At 36.5% G+C, this 25,093-nt stretch overlaps 1 protein-coding gene across 2 annotated transcripts in view; it reads left to right on the forward strand.

Annotated features, from left to right (window-relative positions):
- The window catches only part of LOC107564534 (retinal-specific ATP-binding cassette transporter-like), a 53,346-nt gene that overhangs the window by 12,752 nt on the left and 15,501 nt on the right, over positions 1 to 25,093 (forward strand). For both annotated transcript variants that reach the window (XM_016249636.1, XM_016249635.1), the window contains exons 9-41: positions 819 to 1,059; positions 1,182 to 1,321; positions 2,356 to 2,472; positions 2,877 to 3,074; positions 8,058 to 8,263; positions 11,589 to 11,765; positions 12,233 to 12,455; positions 12,775 to 12,996; positions 13,679 to 13,883; positions 13,990 to 14,082; positions 14,217 to 14,432; positions 14,642 to 14,819; positions 14,932 to 15,063; positions 15,191 to 15,330; positions 15,546 to 15,683; positions 16,041 to 16,222; positions 16,973 to 17,072; positions 17,175 to 17,380; positions 17,960 to 18,014; positions 18,155 to 18,229; positions 18,641 to 18,798; positions 19,027 to 19,151; positions 19,247 to 19,345; positions 19,512 to 19,704; positions 19,798 to 19,892; positions 19,978 to 20,010; positions 20,244 to 20,349; positions 20,474 to 20,548; positions 20,710 to 20,879; positions 21,999 to 22,176; positions 22,302 to 22,417; positions 22,507 to 22,654; positions 22,851 to 22,974. In XM_016249636.1, coding sequence (XP_016105122.1) covers positions 819 to 1,059; positions 1,182 to 1,321; positions 2,356 to 2,472; positions 2,877 to 3,074; positions 8,058 to 8,263; positions 11,589 to 11,765; positions 12,233 to 12,455; positions 12,775 to 12,996; positions 13,679 to 13,883; positions 13,990 to 14,082; positions 14,217 to 14,432; positions 14,642 to 14,819; positions 14,932 to 15,063; positions 15,191 to 15,330; positions 15,546 to 15,683; positions 16,041 to 16,222; positions 16,973 to 17,072; positions 17,175 to 17,380; positions 17,960 to 18,014; positions 18,155 to 18,229; positions 18,641 to 18,798; positions 19,027 to 19,151; positions 19,247 to 19,345; positions 19,512 to 19,704; positions 19,798 to 19,892; positions 19,978 to 20,010; positions 20,244 to 20,349; positions 20,474 to 20,548; positions 20,710 to 20,879; positions 21,999 to 22,176; positions 22,302 to 22,417; positions 22,507 to 22,654; positions 22,851 to 22,974 — 4,864 coding nt within the window. The remainder of the gene's footprint in view (positions 1 to 818; positions 1,060 to 1,181; positions 1,322 to 2,355; positions 2,473 to 2,876; positions 3,075 to 8,057; positions 8,264 to 11,588; positions 11,766 to 12,232; positions 12,456 to 12,774; positions 12,997 to 13,678; positions 13,884 to 13,989; positions 14,083 to 14,216; positions 14,433 to 14,641; positions 14,820 to 14,931; positions 15,064 to 15,190; positions 15,331 to 15,545; positions 15,684 to 16,040; positions 16,223 to 16,972; positions 17,073 to 17,174; positions 17,381 to 17,959; positions 18,015 to 18,154; positions 18,230 to 18,640; positions 18,799 to 19,026; positions 19,152 to 19,246; positions 19,346 to 19,511; positions 19,705 to 19,797; positions 19,893 to 19,977; positions 20,011 to 20,243; positions 20,350 to 20,473; positions 20,549 to 20,709; positions 20,880 to 21,998; positions 22,177 to 22,301; positions 22,418 to 22,506; positions 22,655 to 22,850; positions 22,975 to 25,093) is intronic.

A 25,093-nucleotide genomic window follows, 5' to 3' on the forward strand; every position in this document is an offset into this window, starting at 1 on the left:
ACACACACACACACACACACACACACAGACACATATATATATATATATATATATATATATAAACACACACATATATATATATACATATACATATATATATAGTAATTTTAAATAACTGTCTTCTAATTTAATGTATTTAAATTTTATATATTTAATAATATCTGTGAATTTTCAGCAACCATTACTCTAGTCTTCATTTTAATATGCTGATTTGGTGCTCAAGAAACATTTCTTAATATTATTTTGTGGAAACTGTGATAAATGTTTTTTTTTTCAGTATCCTTTGATGAATAGAAAGTTTAAAATAACTTTTATAACATTACAAATGAATTTACTGTCACTTTTGATCAATTTAATGTATCCTTCATTTATTTTTAAAAATCTTACTGATCCCAAATTTTCGAATGGTAATGTATGTTTTTAGGCATGAAACTTTAAATTTAACTTTAAATTTAGATCTTCTCTGATGTGAGAGAATAATGGCTTGTATCCTTAAAGAAATAGTTAACACAAATATTCTGTCATCATGTACAGTAATACTCTCATATTGTTTGAAACCTGCATAATTTTTTTCTGTGGCTCACAAAAAATAGATATCCAAGTTTTTATTTCCCATACAATGAAAGTGGTCGGTGAATCAAGCTCAAAATGGTCATTAAAGCATCATACAATTATCACGCAAGACATTTTGTGCTGAAAATGCCTTCCTCCAACTATCCTGCCCTTACATAAATTAATCTGTACATACTGTAGCTGCTATATGTTTTAAAATCAGACTGTATAAGTTTACATTTACTAAAATGGCATTCCTCTCATAGCTTGCGGAGAGGCCCAGCTCCCAGGACTTGATGCAGGTCATCTACTCCATCTTCCAGCCCGGGGGTCCCTCGTCCTTCAGTCAGCTGATGTCCACAGTGTCGGATCTGTTCTGTGGATACCCTGAGGGTGAGATCACCCGGGTCTTCTCCTTTAATTGGTATGAGGACAACAACTACAAGGCTTTCCTAGGCATTGACAACTCCAGAGGACACAACAGCTACACCTATGACAAGACAGCAAGTGAGAGCTGTTGATCTGTCTTTGTTAATTACATTTTTTCACTTTTGTTTTGTTTTAATTTCTCTTTTTCACTTTCTTTTTCTTGCTCTGCTTCTCTTTTACTCTCTCTCTTTGGCCCACAGCTCCGTTCTGTAATGCATTGATGCAGAACCTAGAGTCGAACCCTATTACGAAAATCATGTGGAATTCAGTGAAGCCTCTGGTGATGGGGAAGATCCTGTACACCCCAGACTCCCCGGCTGTCAGAAAGATATTAAAGAGTGTAAGATACAAATATCCACCCACTCGCACACATGCACTGTCTTGTAGCCACTGACAATCAAGTTATACACTAAAGTTTGAGGTCAGTAAGATTTTTTTTAATGCTTTTAGAAGAGGTCTCTTATGCTCACCGGCAATGCATGTATTTGATCAAAAACACATTAAAAGCTGTAATATTGCGAAATATTAATACAATTTAAAGTACCTGTTTTCTATTTTAATATCTTTTAAAATGTAATTAATTCCTGTCATGGCCAAACTGAATTTTCATCAGTCATTTCTCCAATCTTCAGGGTCACATGATTCAGAAATCATTCAAATATGCTGATTTGGTGCTCAAGGAACTTTTCTTATTAATATCACTGTTGAAAACAGTTGTGCTGCTTAATGTTTGTGGAAACCATCATACTTTTTTCAGGATTCTTGATAAATAGAAAGTTCAAAAGAACAACATTTATATGAAATATGCATACATACAATCTTACGAATGTCTTTTCTGTCACTTTTGATCAGTTTAATGCAACCTTGCTGAATAAAAGTAACTGAAGTAACTGATCCCATGCATTTGAATGGTATGCAGTGGGGACACAAAGTGTGAGACCGCCACTGAAAATGCTTGTATTCTGCTTAAAAAAAAAGCTAACTAAATCATTTTAACAATTTGTGTGAAAAGTTGAGTTGATAAATTAACATGAATTTGAATGATCCCTCTTTTTCTTTAATGACACTCAAGCTGAATGAACTCCACACATTTGTGTAAAACCTGAATATCATGTTCTAGAGTATTATTTGAGATGACACAAAGAGCATATTGTGTGCAACAGTTAGGGCTACACTTATATTTTTCCATCTGGATAGTTGTTTTTGTTTCAATGAGCTGGAACATTGCTAAGTAAGTTGTTTGGTTATTGTGCATCCCTGCAGACTGGTTAGGGTGCCCCGTACACATACAGTACGACGCTGACAATGCATATGAATTAACGTGTATGTGTGTGTGTGTGTGTGTGTGTTTGTGTGTGTGTGTGTTTTCTCCAGGCCAACACTACTTTTGAGGAGCTAGAGAGGTTGCAGAAAATGGGGAAGGTCTGGGAAGAGGTGGGACCACAGCTTTGGGAGTTCTTTCAGAACAGTGTCCAAATGAACATGATACGGGTAACATATCTGTTTCTTTTCATCTCGTACACACATGCACACACACCTCTCTTTGTCCCTTCACATGCCACATTATTCCAGTAATCTCCTGAATATACAATCCACTGTCCTCCTTTAGTCTCTGTGTAATCTCTTATGGGATTTCGATGTCATATTGTATTATCTGTCATAATTCGATATCTATAAGTGAATCCATTCTTAAATATTGTCTTTTGTATTTGTATACTCTACAGTTCAAAATAGAAATTAAATTCAGCAAGAATTACAGTAAAGACATGTATAATGTAACAAAAGATTTACATTTCAAATAATCAAAGAATGCTAAAAAAAGAAAGAAAGAAAGAAAGAAAAAATTAAGCAGCACAACCATTTTCACAACTGACTTATGTTCCACTCCACTGCAGGACACACTTGGAAACCCCACAGTGATGGACTTTTTGGACAGGCGTCTTAAAGAAACACAGTTCTCCACCAAAGACATCCTTAACTTCCTGCACAATGGCCCAGAGCAGGACAGATATATGAACATGACAAACTTTGACTGGAGAAACGTCTTCAGACTGGCTGATGATGCTATTCGGATGTTCAACCAGTACAGTGAAGTAAGAGCAGTCGTCAATTTAGTTTAGCTTTAGGCAAAAGTTAGTTAGAACTGAAAAAAAAAGCATTTATAAAAAATATACTTATAACCACCTCAACCACATTTCCTTTCAAATCAAACCAGATTAAATTTTAGTAGTCAGAATGAGAGATGGGCAGTATTTTAATTAAATGAATTTAAAATACGTATTTAATTACGTTTGAGTATTTTGTCATTTGTATTTTGCTGGACAAAAAAAACTAAACAAAAAACAAACAGAGAGATAGAGAGAGTATATTGTTATTGAAATACTTAAAATACTCATAGGTCATTTTATTCTCAGATAATACAATATATCTTCACCTGTGTTAATAGTGCTGCCAAGTTGCCAACTATAGCCTATCACAGTTTTTGGCTAGATGCAAGTGAATCATATGACATCCGGATGGATCCATAGGAGTCTTAAAGGGTTAAATCACCCAAACATGAAAATTCTGTTTATTACTCACCCTTGTGTCGTTCCACTCCTGTAAAACCTTAGCTCATCTTTGGAACACAAATGAAGATATTTTTGATGAAAACCGAAAGCTTTCTGTCCTTCAGCCATGCAACTTAACACATTTACACATTTAAGGTCCAGAATGGTAGGAAAGACATCATTAAGTAATCCATCCATGTGACTCCAGTTTAACCTCAACTTTATGAAGCGACATGAGTGCTTTGTTTGTGCAAAAAAACAAAACAAAACACAATTTACCACTTTATTTGCGAAAATATTATCCAAACACATGTGGTACTCTTGTGAACACTCACTCATGTGCATTGTTGACGGGCGAGTCTTCTATCGCGTGAACACAACACAAATTGCGATGCTCTCGTGAACGCAAAATGCAGATCAATATTTTCATAAAGTTGTAAATTATATATATATATATATTTTTTTTTTTGTGCAAACAAAGCACTCACATTACTTAATAAAAATAAGGTTAAACCACTGGAGTCACATGGAGTACTTTAACAATGTCTTTCTTACCGTCCTGGGCTTTGAATGTGTAAGTTGCGTTGCTGCCTATGGAGGGACAGAAAGCTCTCGGATTTCATCAAAAATATCTTCATTTGTGTTCAGAAGAGGAACGAAGGTGAAACGACATGAGGGTGAGTAATTAATGACAGAATTTCTATTTTTGGGTAAACTAACCCTTTAATTAATCCAACCGTGAAAACTGGCCACGTACGTACTAAAATACTATCAGATATTTCTCACTGAATGTTAACAGGACAGAAGGAAAAGCGGTGCTGCTTTAGAACTTTGCTTGCTAGCTGACAAGTGAGGTTAGCTGAGATTGAGGTCTCTGCAGAGCAAAAGTGGGCATTTTTGACTTTGTGGGTGTTTTCAAACTGATGGGTGTTTCAAAATGATGCAATGAAAATAATCCCCCTTCCCTAGCCCCACCCCTAAACCTACCTATCACTATGACGTCAGCCAATCAGGTAACATGGTTGAAAACGCCCCTCTGTTTTGGCCTTGCCCACCGATCTGGTAACTCCCATTACTTTCCTGCAGAGACCTATAGTTGGGTTAGCTTGCTAGCTGAAGTTAGCTACTTGTTTCTGGACAAACTGATATTTTTACAGGGGCTTTATGAAAGAATTTTCACGTATTAATCACTTTTTATTGCCAATGTGGGGACAGCATGTAATGAAACTTAAAAAATGAGAGCCTGCGGACTAATTTTTATGTGAAGGACTTCACTGGGAAAATCCAAGGGAAACTAAACTATCATAACAGTGTAATTTTAATAAACCTCATCTGTCGAAATGATGTTGGTGAATCACACCGAATGAACAATCATTTGCTCAACAGATTCATTCAAAAACACTGCTTCATTCTAGTTCAAAATAATAATGAACTCAATAGATTTGTTAAAAACACACACATTCAAGAGCAAAACAATCATTAACTCTACAGATTCATTAAAAAACGGATTCATTCAGAAAACAAAAAAGTCACAGATGGAGTTTGTAGTGAAAGCAGGGATGAAAGGAAGTAAAGGAGTGAAAGGAATATTATTTAGCACTGTAGTATAATAATATTGGCAAATATCATTAATGATCCATAAATAGAGTCAAAATGAATTTACATCCTATAACCTTGCCCTTAAAACATTTAGCTCTGTCCAGATTTGGGGCTCCAGCCCTTTCAGTGACAGCATGTAATGAAACTTAAAAAATGAGAGCCTGCGGACTAATTTTTATGTGAAGGACTTCACTGGGAAAATCCAAGGGAAACGAAACTATCATAACAGTGTAATTTTAATAAACCTCATCTGTCGAAATGATGTTGGTGAATCACACCGAATGAACAATCATTTGCTCAACAGATTCATTCAAAAACACTGCTTCATTCTAGTTCAAAATAATAATTAACTCAATAGATTTGTTAAAAACACACACATTCAAGAGCAAAACAATCATTAACTCTACAGATTCATTAAAAAACGGATTCATTCAGAAAACAAAAAAGTCACAGATGGAGTTTGTAGTGAAAGCAGGGATGAAAGGAAGTAAAGGAGTGAAAGGAATATTATTTAGCACTGTAGTATAATAATATTGGCAAATATCATTAATGATCCATAAATAGAGTCAAAATGAATTTACATCCTATAACCTTGCCCTTAAAACATTTAGCTCTGTCCAGATTTGGGGCTCCAGCCCTTTCAGTGAGGTCTAGCGATGCCTACAAACCAGCCTAGCTGTTCCTCACTTAACAGAATGAGGCTCTTTAGCTCTGAGCACCACAGCTCTCATTCTGTGGAGCGCTGATTGCTCTCAGCACATCACCACAAGAAAGACCACTTAGCACGGCTATATAGAGCCCACCGTGGCCAGATGGGTGAAAGGGAAAAGAACAAGCAAGCTGTCAACAGCATGCAGGCCCCTTTATTGTGCTGCTTTGATTAAGTGCGGAGTGGGTGGGAGAGCCACCCTTTTGCCAGCACTGTGTTGTTTTTGTGGACGGGGGGCTTCATTGAGAAACAAGATGGGCAAATCACTCAGCTTCACTCTGTTTCCTCACCTCCCCAGCCATGACCGGCCTGGTACCGTAAGCTGGAGGCCTCTTCCCGCAAATTTATTAGAGTGGGACGGCAATGGTGGGAGAGGGCTATCATAGAGAGACCCAGCCTCCCTTTGTCTCCATCCGAGCGGCGAGCCTTTGTGCTTTTCAAACAAACCTTTGCCCATTTAACATATTAGCTATAGCTGTCACAGTTCAGCCCTGCTTAAATGTTATCTTAAAGAGCTACGGGATTGTTGGTAACTGAAAAAAAAAATTATGTTCTCTTAATTTTGGTTTATTTGTGGTTTTTCAGACCATGAGCTCAAGCTGAGTTCCTTTGAATGTGAATGTTGTGTTTTTCAATTGAAATGTGTTGAGAACATGTGAGTCCTGCAGGGGGTCCCATTGAATCTTTCCATTCAGTTGTTTGTTCAGGACCTCTGGTGGCATTGTACATTACTGTGAATTACTCCATTAGATATGGTGCGCATGAAGTAGGAGGCCTCTCGCCTCTAGTGCGATGGCATGTGATGTGAGAGCGAGCCGTTCACTCAGCTATTGTACAGCAGTCCTCCAGTGAAGAGCCAACACAGACTCTGTGATTTTCCCATGTAATTGCAGCTCTTTGAGAATGAGAGGCCTGCTATATGGAGAACTGCTGTGGCTCTTGAAAGCATGACACACTTACATACCAATGTGCACATACACATTATTATACAACATTATTAGTTCCAGTCTTTGAATTTGATTGGCCGCTGTGTTTGTGCACTCTAGGCCGACTGTCAATCTCTGCATTATTAGTAGTGATTTTACAGTGACTCTTTCTGCAGTTGTTACACCAGTGGGTGGTGGTAAGTGACTGTTTTTCATTCAGTGTTCAAAAACACTGATTTATTCAGGATCTAAACAATCATTCAATCAACAGATTCATTCAAAAACACATTCAATCAGGTGCAAAATAAAGGCTGTATGCGAAATCCCTCCCTGTATCACTATCACTATTCCCTACATTGCTACACTAATATAGTGCCCTGAATAAGTGGATGAGAAATATTTCTCAAAGTTGGATACTGAGTGTGCCAGAAGTGCTGTGGATTCCATCTTTTGATGAGATTTGGTAATTCATTTGACGCGACACACACAGCTGTAAATTAGTTGTACACTCATTATTGTGGTGCATTATGGGATCAAATGAGTGCACTCTATAATGTCCACTACGGTTTTGGACACACACTACAAATTGATTTTCAGTCAACTCAAATCATTTAGCCAACAGATTCATTCAAAAACACAGATTCATGTAGGAACTAATCATTTCCTCAGCAGATTTGTTTAAAGAAACACAGATTCATTCAAGAGCAAAACAATCATGTATTCGACAGATTTGTTTAAAAACACAGATTATTCAGAAACAATGATTCTCTCAACAGGTTTCTTCAAAAATGCTGATTCATTCAAGAACGAAACACCACTACTGTGTGTTGCTCAGGGACATGCAACGATTCTGTTGCTGCTTCGTTTGGAATTATTTCAGTTGGCAGAGCAAAAAATTGATTAACTGGCAATATCATGTCTAAAATGTAACTTATTCATTATTAAATTATTGTTATTGAATGGTCTGGTTTCTAAAAACAATTTCACATTTGCAGTTGTGCTGTTTATCTGAATATTCAGAACAACAGTGGGACAACAGCACTTGCTTGTTCAATATTTGTTCAAAAGCAATAAATAAATAGTACTAATAGTAGTAATAGTACTTAAACAGTAAATAAATAGTATTAAACTAAGATTTGTAACTTGACCTGGATCATTTGTTCATCTATATATGATCATTGTACTTTATATGGATGCCACAACAATTAAGGACATACAGGATTCAACATTCAAACACATTGTTTTCCATTTCCTCACATTTTCACTCTTTTTGTTATTTTTCTATCTTATCAGTGTATAAATCTGGATAAGTTTGTGGGTCACATGGATGAGAATATGATGACCCATCAGGCTCTGCACTTGCTGGGGGAGAATAAGTTCTGGGCAGGTCTGGTCTTCATGGACATGTACCCCTGGAGCACAGAATTGCCCCGCCATGTCAAGTTCAAGATCCGAATGGACATTGATGCAGTGGAACGTACCAATAAAATCAAAGACAGGTGAGTGTTCATCCATAATTGTATAGGTTGAAACTACCTCATTGTTCATCTGATCTAATATGGGTTGTTCCTTATATACTTTAGGATTGGGCGGTTCATGAGACACAAATTAAGAGACCATTAAACTGCTGAAGCAGAGTAAACCTGAATCTATTTCATATTAACCTTATTCGCCAATTTTAAAGAAACCATTTTTGGATTTAGTGGACATACTTAGCAAAATCACAAGTAAAACTGAATAATTAATATTTTTACGGCTTTAGGGATGGTAAGCAAATGCTTAAATTGATCTAATTTGAACTCTAATGTGATCAGGGTTGAGGGATCATTGAAGGAACATTAGATTACAAGTTCATGTCTAATTTTTCAGAGTATATGTTCTGATTCAAGTTTTATATAAAATTGATTGTGTAAGGAGAGAATAGAAGATCTTCTCTTAATTGTTCATGTAAGGCGTTACTGCTCAACACACTATTGTTAGAGCAAGAGAAAGAGCAGGCACAATCACACATGCTACGTGGAGCTCCAGTGTGCTGTGCACTGCAAAGTGACACCGCTCCTTACTGAAAGTCTCTCTGGAGCACAAAACATGCCTGCAGGTGTTAGTCTGGTCAGATCTCACTGTAGCCATCAGAAAGAAGACAAACAGCCGAGGATCGAATCACACTGTGGGCCTGCGGATTCATTGTGTTTTCATTCTGTGGGCATAATGCAAAGTGCAGCCACTACAAACAAACAATGTGAATTGAATTACAAACTGTGATTTGCACTCCTATTGAAATAGTTTGGACTCATTTTAAGTATGTTTTGTGAATTGTGGAAAAATCATTTTCAGGCTTTTAGTATTGCAAAATGTCATTCAATAATTTTTTTATACAGTATATATATAATAAATTATGCAAGAATCTTTTTGACTTTCTTGTGAGGCCTTCCCAGCAAACTAGGAGGTTGAAATTTCTATACCTTTCATGTCAAACTAGCCCACTAACTCTCTTTAAAGTTTCATGGTGCTGGAATATTCATATACTTGTATCTCACTAACCCCCTAAAAGAACCTGAAAATGCACATGTAGAGGCATACAGATGTCTGAGCAAGAAGGCTGATTTTAAGTATGTTCATCGCAGAGCAGCCCAAATGGCACTCTATAAAGTTTTATTAATCATCAGTCATTTGGAATAGTCTATAATTTATTGAATATACTTGTATGAGTAATGCAGAAATGTTGCATGTTGCATGTTACTGCACTTCGAAGAACTGTTAATGAAAAATATTAGCAACAGTTTTATGTAATTTAATATACTAGCCAGCTTTGAAGTACTTAAAGAGAAACATTCATTAGAAACACAAGACTTTTATACTGTAGATACTTACAAATGCGAAACTTCGTTAAGATAAAAATGAAGGATGTGACTGAGACGAAGACAGGCTTAATATAATTATTTAGAAAAGCATATAAATCAGATTTTCATAGGAGAATTGTTTCATGCATATACAAATGTTTGTTAAACCTTAAAACACACTCAACCTCTTATATAAAAACAAAATGGGAAAAGCAAGGAGGGATAGTTATAACAAAGGAGGAATGGACAATAATATGGAAGTATCAATGGAAATGTTCTAAGGAATGGAGGGAGTTTGGCTGGAAAAGTTTGATAAGATATTTTATTACACCTTCTCAGAAATCACACCATGGTAGTAATTTTTCGGTATGATGGAGAAAATGTGGAAACCAAAACGCAAACCATTACCATGTTTTCTGGGACTGCTCTATTATTAATGGCTTCTGGAGAGGAATACATACTGCCTTACAAGATATCTTTAAATGTGTGATACCCTGTAACAGTAAAGTATTATTTTTTGGATACATACCACAGGAATAGTTAAAAAGATATAAATATCTAATGAATATATTATTGGTAGCCGTTAAAAAGAGTTTTACAAAAAAATGGTTGTCACAGGAGAGTCCTACCCTAAATGCATGGATGGAAATCACATTGGACATCTATAAAATGGAGCAAATAACAGCATTTGTAAATCATAATATGGAACAATTTGCTTTGCACTGGGAAAAATGGATCAAATATGCAACATCTCATAGACCTGATTTTATTTTCATACCACAGGAATAGTTAAAAAGATATAAATATCTAATGAATATATTATTGGTAGCCGTTAAAAAGAGTTTTACAAAAAAATGGTTGTCACAGGAGAGTCCTACCCTAAATGCATGGATGGAAATCACATTGGACATCTATAAAATGGAGCAAATAACAGCATTTTTAAATCATAATATGGAACAATTTGCTTTGCACTGGGAAAAATGGATCAAATATGCAACATCTCATAGACCTGAATTTATTTTTTAATCAAAATTCTGATGTAAAGAAAGATCACTCCCTATATGTACATAGTTTTATTTCTTGCCCCCCCCTTTTTTTTCTTTTCTATTTTTATGTATTTATTTCTCCCCCCTTTTTTTCTCCTCAATATGTACACAACATATGCAAAGGGCTGCATGTATACATGGGCACATTTAGATATGTACATATATGTGAATGTGAGTGTAGACATAGGTGTGCTTATGTATGAGTGTATTCATAGGTATAATGTGTAATGTGCATCTGATGGAAGTTTAAGGATGTTTGAAAAAAAGTAAAAAAAATGAATTGTTCAAAGGTTTGGGATTGTTATGATTTTTTGGTTTCACTTTATTTTGATGGTCCCTTTAACACATTCTGTTGACTATAAGTACTGTTGCACCTACATATCTACTATCTCTCATTAGAGTGTTAGTAGAGTATTAGTAGATCGGTAGGGTTAGGGTTAGAATAAGTTGTAAAAGTTATTGTACTTGCAAAGTTATTTATAGTCTGTAGAATGTCTGTTGGGAGACTATCACAATAAAGTGTTAGCAGATATTAAGCAAACAGTCTACTAATAATCTGATCGGATGAGAGTTAGTAGACATGTAGGTGCAACATTATTTATTGCCAATAGAACGTTCAAAAGGGACCATGAAAATAAAGTGTTACTTTTTCAAGTCTCTTATGCTTACCAAGGTTGCATTTACAGTAAAAGAGTAATACAGTGAAATGTTTTTACTATGTAAAATAAATGTTTTCTATTTGAATATACTTGAAAATTTAATTATTCCTGTGAGGGCAAAGCTGAATTTCCAGTCTTCAGTGTCACATGATCCTTAAGAAATCATTCTAATATGCAATTTAGTGCTCAAGAAACATTGTGTGTTCTTGTTCTTTTTCTTGTTTAAAAAGTTTTTTAATTAGCACCAAAGAAAAGTTTCCTACTTTCCATTTCTCTTAGGTACTGGGACCCTGGCCCAAGAGCAGACCCTGTGGAGGACCATCGCTACATTTGGGGAGGTTTTGCCTACCTGCAGGACATGATTGAACATGGAATCCTCAAGTTACACACAGGTCATGACTGGCCTCTAGGTGTTTACCTGCAGCAGATGCCATACCCCTGCTACGTGGATGACATGTGAGTGGTGGCTGAAATTATGTGGCCAAAAAGGGCTAACTGACCCTATTCCATATCATCACACATACCTAAAGGGATAGTTAACCCAAAAATGAAAATTCTGCCATCACTTACCCTCCTGTTGTTACAAACCTATATGACTGTCTTTCTAATTCAAACATAAAATGTATTTTAAAGAATGTTGGTTACCAAACAATTTTGGTTCCCATTAACTTCCATTATATTTTTTGCTCAGTGGAAGTCAATGGGACCTGATACCGATTGACAATATTTTTCAAAATATCTTTTGTAATACAGGGCAGTAAATGAGGACAGATTTTCATTTTTGGGCAGACAAGTCCATTTTAATGAAGTCAAGAAATTATCACATATGACTCCATTCACATTATTTCATATGGCATATGGTTCTCAATGAAACCTTGCAGTTATGCCAATGTCCAATGGATCTTGTTTGTTTTGTCCGATAGGTTCATGCTGACCCTAAACCGCTGTTTCCCCATCTTCATGGTGCTGGCCTGGATTTACTCAGTGTCCATGATGGTGAAGAGCATCGTGCTGGAGAAGGAGATGAGGCTGAAGGAGATGCTGAAAGCCATGGGCGTCTCTAATAGAGTCATCTGGTACACCTGGTTCATTGACAGCTTCCTAATGATGGCTGCTAGCACTGCTCTGCTGACTGCCATTATCATGGTGAGGAAAAAATGTGATGTACCATGTCATTTGAACTTTATACCTCTGCGTCTTTCTCAGATTTGTTGCATTGTGACCTCTGCTGGATGTTTGTTGTTAGTACATATATGGAGCGTCTCTGTCTCTCATTCTCTCATTCCCCCTTTCTTCTTTTTCTCTGGAAAATATTACTTGGACCATATCCTGTTTTTTGGCTTCTGTCTGTTCTTTCCTCATTACCTCATCAGTAGCAATACAAAGGACGAGAGATGTGTGACGACAAAATTATTTACACTGTGAATAGAAGAGTATCTTAATTTTTGTGCGTCTTTGTCCTCAGGTAGGCAAAGTGCTGAATTATAGTGATCCAATCATCCTGTTCCTGTTTCTCCTCACATTCACTGTGGCCACTATAATGCAGTGTTTCTTGATGAGTGTGTTCTTCAATAAGGCCAATTTGGCTGCGGCTTGCAGTGGCATCATCTACTTCACCCTCTACCTCCCTCACATCTTCTGTTTCGCCTGGCAGGACCGCATTACTAAGGAAATGAAGTTAGCTGTGGTGAGTCCACTGTGCTGTTACACTTCTCTTCTGCGTGATCCACTCTGAAACACCAGCATTCAAAGTCACTGAAAACCCAATAAATCAGTGATTCTAAACCAGGGGGATGGGGATCACTAGGGGGCCTCAGCAAACATCCAAGAGGGCCTCAAGATGACCAAAAAGTTTTTATTTTAAATTAATAAATTATTATTAATATAATATACTAATCTAACTCTATCTAAAATGAACTCTAATCTAAATTAAAATGCTAAAAACACAAAATAAAACTGAAATGTATAATATAATAATAAAAAATAAAATAAAAATAGTACAGTAATAAAAAAATATTTATTTTCCTTTTAAATACCTGTTATTTTTAACTGGAGAACATGAATGACTAAAGTCACAAAATTAAACGTGGTTAATTAATTTAATATATCAACACTCCCAGTTTGAAAACAAGCAGTTTTGCCAAAATTACAGCAGAAATATTCTAAATAATCCATATTAGGGAGCCTTCAAATATTGTGTTGAACAGCTGGGGGCCTTCAAGTCAAAAAGGTCAGAACCACTGCTATAAATCTAATTAGCATAAAGTCTTATTTCGTTTAGAAACTATTTAAATTTGGAAAATAATCTCAGTGGTCAAAATGGCTCTTGCCTGTAGTTAATGTTTTGTGAAATGGTCCTCCTTTTCCAGAGCTTTCTGTCTCCTGTGGCCTTTGGTTTTGGGACAGAGTACCTGTCCCGCTATGAGGAGCAAGGCCTGGGGCTGCAGTGGGACAATATTCATACAAGTCCTCTAGAGGGTGATGAGTACTCTTTCTTCACTTCTATTCACATGATGCTATTGGATGCAGTTATCTATGCTTTTTTGGCGTGGTATCTCGACAACGTCTTTCCAGGTCAGTTTCTCACAAAGCAGTGCACTAAAGGTTGCTAACCTAAGAGAAAATATGCTTTTGAATATGTAAGAATGGGTGCTTACTACTTTTTCCATTGGCTTTTCAGGCCAGTATGGCATCGGTCGGCCCTTTTATTTCCCTCTACAGCCCTCGTACTGGCTGAAGCCGACACCTCAACCCTCACAGAATCCAGATCTAGGTATGGTTGATTGTTTACACCTGATATTAACACCCATCTAGCATGGTTTGATCAGAAGTTGACAGCATTAAATACAGGCGTAAACAGGGCATACATTACATTAATTTTATGAACACACCTCCATGTCTCTGAAGGCCCTGAGAAGCCTGTGGTAAATAACGTGGAGAAGCAGGAGGATGTGGAGTATGGTGGCCTTTCACCGGACCACAGGGAATGCAATGGTTCCCGCAGCAGCAAACAATGCAAGCACAGGGAGAAACGAGAGAGGATGGAGAAAGAGAGAGAGCGAGAGGAACAGTTAAAAATGCAGGAAGAGATTCAACAGGAGGAGATACAGCCTGTGCATGACGGTAAGGATACCAGCTGGGTTGTGCGTCATTTAGAAATTTGAATTGAGAATATCTTTTAAATTTCAAAAAGAGAATTTTTAAATGTAATGCAGATTTTTTTATTTTTTTATTTAATTAAATAAAGTTATTTAATTAAACCTAGGAACCTGAGCCTGTTATGTTGTCAGTTGTCTGTCTGGTTTATTGTCCGTATGGGTATTTTCCTGCAGGGAATACATTCTTTGAGCCAGAGCCGGAGGGTCTGCTAATGGGAGTGTCAGTGCAGGACTTGGTGAAGGTTTATTCTAAGTCCTCAAGACCTGCAGTGGACTGTTTCAACATGAACTTCTATGAGGGCCAGATCACTTCTTTCCTGGGTCACAATGGGGCAGGAAAGACCACCACCTTGTGCGTCCTTATCTTCTCTTTATCCTGTGATGTCAATGATATGGAAACATAAATCCTATCAATTTTGTGTCATTTGGACTCGTTTCTCACATGTGTACTTGCATTGTCATAGGTCTATATTGACCGGGTTGTTTCCGCCCACCTCTGGAACGGCTTACATATATGGGAAGGACATTCGTACAGAAATGGATGCCATACGACAATCGTTGGGCATGTGCCCACAGTACAACATCCTCTTCAACCAGTGAGTTCTCTTACTTTGCATATGAACATTATGTTGTAAATACTCTAGTCTGGTTGCCTCAAATATATATATATATATATATATATATTTTTTTTTTTTTATTATTATTTTTTTTTATTTCACTCAGCCTGACCGTAGAGGAGCATATTCTCTTCTACTCTCTGCTGAAGGGACGTGACCGCAACGAGGCCGAGAAGGAGGTTGAGAACATGCTGGAAGACCTGGGACTGCCCCATAAACGAGATGAGGAAGCACAGAACCTCTCTGGTGGGTCTGTTTAGCGTAATTACTGTGCCCATATGTTTTAAATGCCAATGTGAATTTCTGAGACAACAATAGCACAATTCAATAGTGGTGTAATTATCATGCTGCTTTATCCTGCTGTATGTAACTGTTTGTTTGTGAGAAAGTGAACATCAGGCACTAATATCTATCAAGGCAGTGTTGTAAAAAAACTATTTGTGTTTTGACTCACTCTATAGGGGGTATGCAGAGAAAGTTGTCTGTGGCTATGGCTTTTGTGGGTGGTTCTAAGGTGGTGATACTGGATGAGCCAACATCAGGAGTTGATCCTTACTCCAGACGCTCCATTTGGGACCTGCTACTCAAGAACCGCACAGGTACTGCCACCTTCTGGCCAAAGAAACCACTACAGCAGGGGTGCCCAAACTCGGTCCTGGAGGGCCTATGTCCTGCAGAGTTTAGCTCCAACCCTAATTAAACACGCCTGAAGCAGCTAATCAAGGTCTTACTAGGCATACTAGAAACTTCCCGACAGGTGTGTTGAGGCAAGTTGGAGCTAAACTCTGCAGGACACCGGCCCTCCAGGACTGAGTTTGGTGACCCCTGCACTACAGGATTAAAAAAACAATCACTGCGAGAGACTTTTCACTGTGTAGCTACTCATGCAATAAGATACCAAAGTTATCCACATGTTGTTAAATATCTGTATCATTCTCTTGCACTTTCTTATCCAGGACGCACAGTAATACTGTCCACTCACCACATGGATGAGGCAGACCTATTGAGTGACAGAGTGGCCATCATCTCTAAAGGGAAACTACACTGCAGTGGCTCTCCTCTCTTCCTGAAGAACTGCTTTGGAGTGGGTTTCTACCTCACACTGGTGCGTCACATGAAGGACCAGCGCAAAAAAGAGGTGAGAGAGACTTCCGTGAAAGGTCACCATGATACCATACCTGTAGCACACAGACACACTGAATTGTGGTGTTTATATGGACAACACAGGTTTTAGTCCAGCTTGCAACACAGAATTTTTAATAAAGTTTGCCACATAACTCATACTGCAGACATGATTGGTATCTCAAAACTTGATTTTACACCACATTTACTATTTTCACTAAGTGAATGATAAAACCAGACCAAAAAAAAAAAAAAAAACCCAACAACAACAAAACCATAAACTTGAAAGAGAAATAAGAATCTCTGGGAACTAAAATACCTCCCTGGCAACCATGGAACATGGAAAATACATTAAAATTGCCATGAAACGGACAATGACGGTCTTTTCTTCCCCATTGTCCTATTACAATGTACATCCAAGTGAAATTATTTCTCAAACAAAAACTAAAATTTGCACAGATAGAGCTATAATAAATCTATGATAAATTTATAATAAATACTGCAACATTCCATAAAAATAAGGGTTAGGGTTATTTGTTAATTTTGATTTTATGGTGTAAAAGCTACCCAAAACAGCTTAGCAACTGCATAGTTTTCAATTGGCAAACACTATTCACATGTTCTTCCAAAAATGTAAAACTCCATTAGGTCTATCTAATACAAGAAGAGGCAACCCCCCCAAAAAATATCATTAAAAAGCTTGGACTGTGTTTCTTAAGAGTAAGTTGATAGTGTTCTATAAGAATTCTTTGGCTATGCTCCTCAGAATGAGTGTGACTGTGCGTCTCAGTGTTCCTGCACCTGCTCCACCTGCACCAGATATAAAGAGGAGAGTCAGGCATTTCAGCCTGAGAGAATACTAGACGGTCAGTATACTAACAACTCAAAATACTGTATATACTGATTTAACAGTCTCTTTAATCTAATTTCTTCAAAAACAAATCTTTTTTTTCTATCTCTCTACACAGGGAACGTTGAGAGCATCACTACTTTGATTCATCACCATGTACCTGAGGCAAAACTGATTGAAATGATCGGTCAGGAGATGACCTATCTGCTGCCGAATAAGGGTTTTAAATATCGTGCGTACGCCAGCCTTTTCCGCGAACTGGAGGAAACGTTGGGTGACATGGGCCTCAGTAGCTTTGGCATATCTGACACATCACTAGAGGAGGTTGGACAACATTTCATACATTATGCTTGCAACCATTACTATCAGCGATACCTGTCAATAGACTTTATATATTTATATAGCTTTAATGTGTGTGTTAGTAATGTATGGATATTAGCATGCATGTATGTGTTTTTAATGTAAGTTTGAATCACTTGCAGTCAGTATTTGACCAGTGTTTTTATTAACTAACACTATTAACTATTATAAATGTGTTTTTTTTAAATAAAGCTGTATAAATATTAGCTATATTAATATGATAAATATTAGATGAATATTAAGAGATGAAACTTATATAAAAAAAACAATGTTTCTTTGACAACTTTGTACTAACATTTTAAAACTGAAATAAAAATTAAATAAAGCTAAATTAAAAAATTGACAAAAATACACATAACAAAATTACTAACATTTAAACTAAAATTAACATAAAAAAAGAAAAGAAAAGCTCATTCAAAACAGTAATAAATACGATAACATTATATAAATAATACTAAAATAACACTGGTTGTTACCGTGCAGAGTTGTATAGATAAGTGTGTGCTCACTGATGTTTTAAGAAACTGTGTTGTATATGTCTAGATCTTTCTGAAAGTTACAGCAGATGGAGAGGCAGCTAACAGCTCTGTTACACCAGGTGAATATCCTCATATTACCTATATTTACAATCATAATTACAGACATGTAATGTATCTCATAAATCAATTAGTTTTTGTTTTTTTAAATAAACCAGTTGTTTATAACACTATTTGACTGTGTGGTCGCCTACCCCCTCAGAGCAATGGATGCTACAACAGAGGAAAAATGGCAATGGTTTCTTGAGAGACAATGAGGCTGCAAGTAATGTTGAAGGTGAATTGAGATCCCAGATCTCAGCTTTGCTTAGCACTTATGCTAAGAAGCTAACAGGACTCTATGAAGGATTTGACTTTTGAGGTGCTATGCTTTATGTAGAGCTAAAGCTTCTTGAGATTTAGTAGCCTTTGGCAGATACCAGACCAGCCTAGACTAGGTCCAGGCTGGGTCGTGCTGATTAGTGCTGGTGCACAAGTCAATCATGCTGGGTGATTGGCTGAAAATGGTTCCTGGTTAAAATAGTAAAGCAATAGGGCCTTGCTTGTTAAAAAAAAAAGAAAAAAAAGAATGAGGTTTGCGCCAGGTGAGGACAAACCAGCAACCAAAATATAATGCTGTTGACCAGCTACGCATTTTTTTTTTTTTTACATCTAATAAGATTACATCCAAATCTGGTCTGGTTTACAGATGCTAATGGTGTTGGGAGCCCACTGGAGTCTGAAAACAGTGCTGGCAGAGCCTCCAGGCAGGTTAAAGGCCTTAGTCTGGTACTGAAGCAGTTCCACGCTCTTCTGGTCAAGAGATTTCACCATGCCACACGCAGCCACAAAGATTTTCTTGCACAGGTAAGGCGATGTTTGCATGTGAACACTGTTCATTCATGTTAAAGGGATAGTTCAATCAAAAATGATCATTCTGTCATCATTTACCCACTGTCATTCTGTCATTCCAAACCTGAATGACTTTGTCTCTTCTGTGGAACGTACAATTTTTGAAAAATGTCCTGAACACTTATTTTCCTAAAATCAGTAGCCAGTAAGCAGATGTTTTCTTTATATTGTGCTTTTTTGTAGATTGTTTTGCCAGCCAGTTTTGTCCTTATTGCTTTGGTCTTCACTATGATTGTCCCACCATTTGGAGAGTATCCCAGTCTAACCCTCACTCCGTGGATGTATGGACAGCAGTTTACCTTCATCAGGTAAGAGCTGTTCTCAGAATCCGACTCATAAACTTTGTGTAGTAGTCTGTATGTTATCATTGGAGATGTGATTGAAATGCCCTTCTGTGTCTCAGTAACGAGCAGCCATCACATCCAAAGATGAGGCACTTCATACAGACGTTGCTGAAGGGGCCTGGCATGGGAACTCGCTGCATGGCAAATCAGTCTTTGGAGTGAGTTTTTTTAAACCTGTACTTCTTGGCTTCAACTCAGTGTTTGTAATGTGATATTGTGTTGGAGCAGGTTGGTTTAGTTCATAGCTAAGAACTCTTTATTGACAGATTTAAAATAGTAGGCAGACACTGTTGGACACTTGTATATGTGAATACGTGTGCACAGGAGCCTCTTTACCTGCCTAAACACAACTTCAGATTGGGAAGTACCTCCAGTTTCTCCTGAGGTCAAAAACATCTTGTCGAGTCCAGAGTGGAATATAAGAAACCCCTCCCCTTCCTGTGAGTGCAGCACTGATACAAAGCTTACCATGCTGCCCATCTGTCCGGATGGAGCTGGAGGATTGCCGCCACGCCAGGTCAGGATCTAAGATAGAACTGTAATACTTTAATAGTGATTATGAAGATCGGGGAAGTAGGTTTAGTGATATTTTTTTATTGCTCTGACGTAGAGAAAAGAGCCAACAGGGGACATTTTGCTCGACATGACAGACAAAAACATCTCTGACTACTTAATGAAGACTTACCCCAAACTCATCAAGACCAGGTGAGCTGTACAAAGCTACAATGTGTTAGTAGTATTACTGTTCATTTCATTTTGTATAATGACTGCTGTTTTTCCTCATATGTAGCTTGAAGAGCAAATATTGGGTGAATGAACAAAGGTAATTTTCTGTCTTTTTTATTTAGTTGTGTGGGTGTTTATTGGTAGCTGATATGAAACAATCAATAGTTATCAAAATAAACATGATATTTCTCCTAAAACAACATTAAATTGTATACTAAAATGTTAATTCAATGTCATGTTGCAAATTTATAGACATGTTATACATCTGTATTTACAACAAAAATACACTAGGTTAAAATGATGCCTGATTAAATCTTTTTTTTCCCACAGGTATGGTGGACTCTCTGTTGGTGGACAACTGCCAATTCTTGATGTTGACCCTGAGGAAATTCAGGCCGTTCTTTCCCAGCTTGGACAGATGATGAATATTACAGGGGTATGATATTGTGTATACTACACAGAAACGATCATGAGATTTTAATGAGAGGCATTTTAATATATTACTTTCTACTCTGCTCACATAACATATACTGTTGAATAATTTATTATCTTATCCTTAGGGCCCCTATTCAAAGTCAGCTATGAATGAATTAGGAACTTTCTTGCATTACATGGAGAGTGAGTACAATGTTAAGGTATGTTAAACCACCTATTTAACAATACAATGTGCCAAACTGTATTTTGGACTCAAGCATGTCTTAAAAATGTCTAAATGTCATTGCATTATAAAACAAACTGTCAAATTCTTAACATTCTCTCCAGTTTTTTCGAATTACATTTTGCTCCCTTGTTACAGGTGTGGTATAACAACAAAGGCTGGCACGCCATGGTCTCCTTCATGAACATTGCAAACAATGCCATTCTCCGTGCTTTCCTGCCGCCTCATGCCAATCCATCAGAATATGGCATTACTGCCATCAACCACCCGCTCAACCTCACCAAAGAGCAGCTATCAGAGGTTACTGTGTGAGTGTCAGTTGACACATAGAAATGTTTTTGACTGATAGGCCCAGTTTACACGATCCGTTTTGGATGTCCAACATGTTTTGAAATCCTACTCAATTGTCAGTCGATCACTGTACAAAAAGTTTAATGATGATGTGAAAAATCATTAATGTTGAAGGACACTCAAAATGTACATTCAAAAGTTTGTAATTTTTTTGAAAGGAGTCTCTTATGATCACCAAAGCTGCGTTTATTGAATAAAAAATACAATACAAATAGCAGTTTTATGACATATTATTACAATTTATATTTGTATATAATTTTACTGTTTTTATATTTTTTACATTTACATTTACATTTACATTTAGTCATTTAGCAGACGCTTTTATCCAAAGCGACTTACAATTGGGGGATACATAAAGCGATTCTTCTTAAAGAGGCAAACGGACACAAGAAGTGGTTGTAATACCAAGTTCTTAGACATTGTTCAAATAAGTACAAGCTAGAAAGAGAAGGAATAAATAAAGAAGCTCAGGAAACAGTGCTGCTTAATATTTTGTGGATACCAAAATATTAAGCAGCACTGTATGTGTAATGTGGATAAATTTTGTTTTTTTTCAACATACTTTAATGAATATAATGTTCATAGGAACAACATTTATTTGAAATATTTTTTTGCAACATTATAAATATCTTTATTGTAATTTTTGATGAAACAGTGCTGCTTAATATTTTGTGGAAACCAAAATATTAAGCAGCACTGTATGTGTAATGTGGATAAATTTTGTTTTTTTTCAACATACTTTAATGAATATAATGTTCATAGGAACAACATTTATTTGAAATATTTTTTTGCAACATTATAAATATCTTTATTGTAATTTTTGATTAATGTAATGCATCCTTGCTGAATAAAAATATTAATTTCTATAAAAAATAAATAAATCTTACTGACCCCAAACTTTTAAACAGTAAAGTTTGTAGTCAGGAAATCAGAAACCCTGAAATCTGATACACATCGTTTCAAGTGTTTTCATGCATAAATATAAATACAGAACAACTGTATGGATAATGTTTGTTAAGAAAAAAAGTTTAAAGTCTTCTGTTGTGTAGTAAAATGCTGCTTTTCCTTTTGGACAGTCTCACCACATCAGTGGATGCAGTGGTGGCCATCTGCGTCATCTTTGCTATGTCCTTCATCCCAGCCAGCTTCGTCCTCTACCTCATTCAGGAACGTGTCACCAAGGCCAAGCATCTTCAGTTTGTTAGTGGAGTCAGCCCTCTTGTTTACTGGGTTGCCAACTTTTTTTGGGACATGGTGAGATTCATCAGCGTTGTGTGTTAACAAGGACAGTTCTGTAAAATGTCAGTCATTAAACATAGCTAAATTTTTTTGGATTATACCGCTTGATTGCTCACATCCCTTTCGTTTGTTTTTGCCAGATAAACTACTCTGTCAGCACAGCAATGGTTGTGGGCATTTTCGTGGGTTTTGATAAGAAATGCTACACATCACCAACCAATCTGCCAGGGCTGGTTGCTTTGCTTTGTCTCTATGGGTCAGTCAGCGGCTTATGTAGGTTCAGACTAATTTGAAGAAAATCAGCTAAGCACAACAGTGATTTTTCTTTCACTCTTCTCTATGCAGGTGGTCAGTGACGCCCATGATGTACCCCATGTCCTACATGTTCAATGTCCCCAGCACGGCGTATGTGTCCCTCTCTTGCATCAACCTTTTCATTGGTATCAACAGTAGTGCCATCACCTTCATCTTAGAGCTCTTTGAGAACAACAGGGTATTTAAGAAAAATAGTTTTTGTCAGTTTTCATTATAATTTAAATTATAATTAGTAACTTTTAGTCTCAGTAATGCTTTAAAGTTACACAGAAAAACGTTTTGCTTAAAAATCCATGTTTACAGATTAAATATCAGTTTTTCAGGTTTCTTATTTTGTAGTAATTACTGGTGTTTTTTCTTCACAAACACTTTAGTCTCTGCTAATGTTTAATGAGGTGTTGAAGAAGGTGTTACTGGTCTTCCCTCACTTCTGTCTCGGCCGAGGTCTCATTGATATGGCCATGAACCAGGCCGTGACTGATGTCTATGCCCGATTTGGTAAGTTTATCTATTAGCAATACATAATAATGATACATCAGTTGTTGTCATGCCCGTTCAAATTGACATAAAATATCCCCCCAGATTTTTGAAAGAGGATTTGAATGCAATTTCTAAAAAATAATCCAGTGCGTCTTTGAAAATGTAAGTGCATGTATAAAATTCTGTGGCAGAAAACATACATTCACTATTGAATCGTATCTTCTCACCTCAAAATTTTTAGACTTTTTATTATATATATATATATATATATATTATATGTAATATAGTGAAGTATCATTACAATTTGAAATAACTGTTTGCTATTTGAATATATTATATCATTTATTGAATGTATTACATCATATATTAAATATATATAATTTATTTCTGTGATGGCAAAGTTGAGTTTTTCGGCAGCCATTACTCCAGTCTTCAGTGTCACATGATCCTCCAGAAATCATTATGATATGCTAATTTGGTGCGCAAGAAACATTTCTTGTTATTATAAATGTTGAAAACCATTGTACATTTTTTTTTTTTTTTTAGGATTTTTTATTGATTTGAAAGTTCAAAAGAGTAGCATTTATTTGAAACAGTAAAGACTTCTGCAAAAATTGTCACTTTTGATCGATTACATGTATCCTTGCTGTAAAAAAAGTATTAATGTCTAAAAAAAATTCTGGTAACACTTTACTGACAGCCTTAATTTATAATACATTATAAAGGTATTCATAATGTATGTTTTAATGCATTATATATTTTTATAAATAATTGTCACCCAAAGTTAAAATGCATTAAAAAAAATTAAGTTTTGTTTGTCATGTGTTTTACATGTACATTTATACATTTACATTTAGACATTTAGCAGACGCTTTTATCCAAAGCGACTTACAAATGAGGACAATGGAAGCAATCAAAATCAACAAAAGAGCAATGATATGCAAGTGCTATAACAAGTCTCAGTTAGCTTAACGCAGTACACATAGCAAGGTTTTTTTTAAATCATATAATAAATAAAAAGAAAACAGATAGAATAGAAAAAGAATAGAGCAAGCTAGTGTTAGATGCCTTTTTGCTTTTGTAAATCAGAAGGCAGAAAGTCAGAATTATAATTGTATAATAAATAAAAAGAAAACAAATAGATAGAATGCAAAAAGATAAGAGAAGCAAGTGTTCGTTTTTTTAAAAGAAAACAAGCAGTTAGTAAATAAATAGAGTGCAAGTTTAAAAGGTTTTTAAATATTTTTATAAAGAATAGAATTAGAACAGAGAGTGCTAGAGTTAGAGGGCCAAATAAAGATGGAAGAGATGTGTTTTTAGCCGATTCTTGAAGATGGCTAAGGACTCATCTGCTCGGATTGAGTTGCGCAGGTCATTCCACCAGGAGGGAACATTTCATTTAAAAGTCAGAGAAAGTGATTTTGTGCCTCTTTGGGATGACACAATAAAGAGCCGTTCACTTGCAGAACGCAAGCTTCTAGAGGGCACATAAGTCTGAAGTAATGAATTTAGGTAAAGTGGTGCAGAGCCAGTGGTGGTTTTGTAGGCGAACATTAATGCCTTGAATTTTATGCAAGCAGCTATTGGTAGTCAGCGCAAACTGATAAACAGAGGTGTGACGTGCATTCTTTTCGGCTCGTTAAAAATGAATTAGTTCTGGATTAATTGTAAAGGTTTGATAGAACTAGCTGGAAGACCTGCCAAGAGAGCATTGCAATAGGCCAGCCTGGACCGAACAAGAGCTTGAACAAGGTGTTGTGAAGCATGTTCCGAAAGAAAGGGCCTGATCTTCTTGATGTTGAATAAAGCAAATCTGCAGGACCGGGCAGTTTTAGCAATGTGGTCTGAGTAAGTCAGCTGACCATCAATCATAACGGCAAGTTTTCTGGCTGTTTTTGAAGGAGTTATGGTTGATGTGCCTAACTGGATGGTGAAATTGTGATGAAACTATGGGTTTGATGGAACCACAAGCAGTTCTGTCTTGGAAAGGTTGAGTTGAAGGTGATGGTCCTTCATCCAGCAAGAAATGTCTGTTAGACAAGCTGAGATGCGAGCAGCTATCGTTGGATCATCAGGATGGAATGAGAGGTAGAGTTGAGTGTCATCAGCATAGCAGTGATATGAAAAGCCATGTTTC

The sequence above is a fragment of the Sinocyclocheilus grahami genome, unplaced genomic scaffold (assembly GCF_001515645.1).
Source record: "Sinocyclocheilus grahami isolate Dianchi unplaced genomic scaffold, SAMN03320097.WGS_v1.1 scaffold945.1, whole genome shotgun sequence".
Classification (NCBI taxonomy): domain Eukaryota; kingdom Metazoa; phylum Chordata; class Actinopteri; order Cypriniformes; family Cyprinidae; genus Sinocyclocheilus; species Sinocyclocheilus grahami.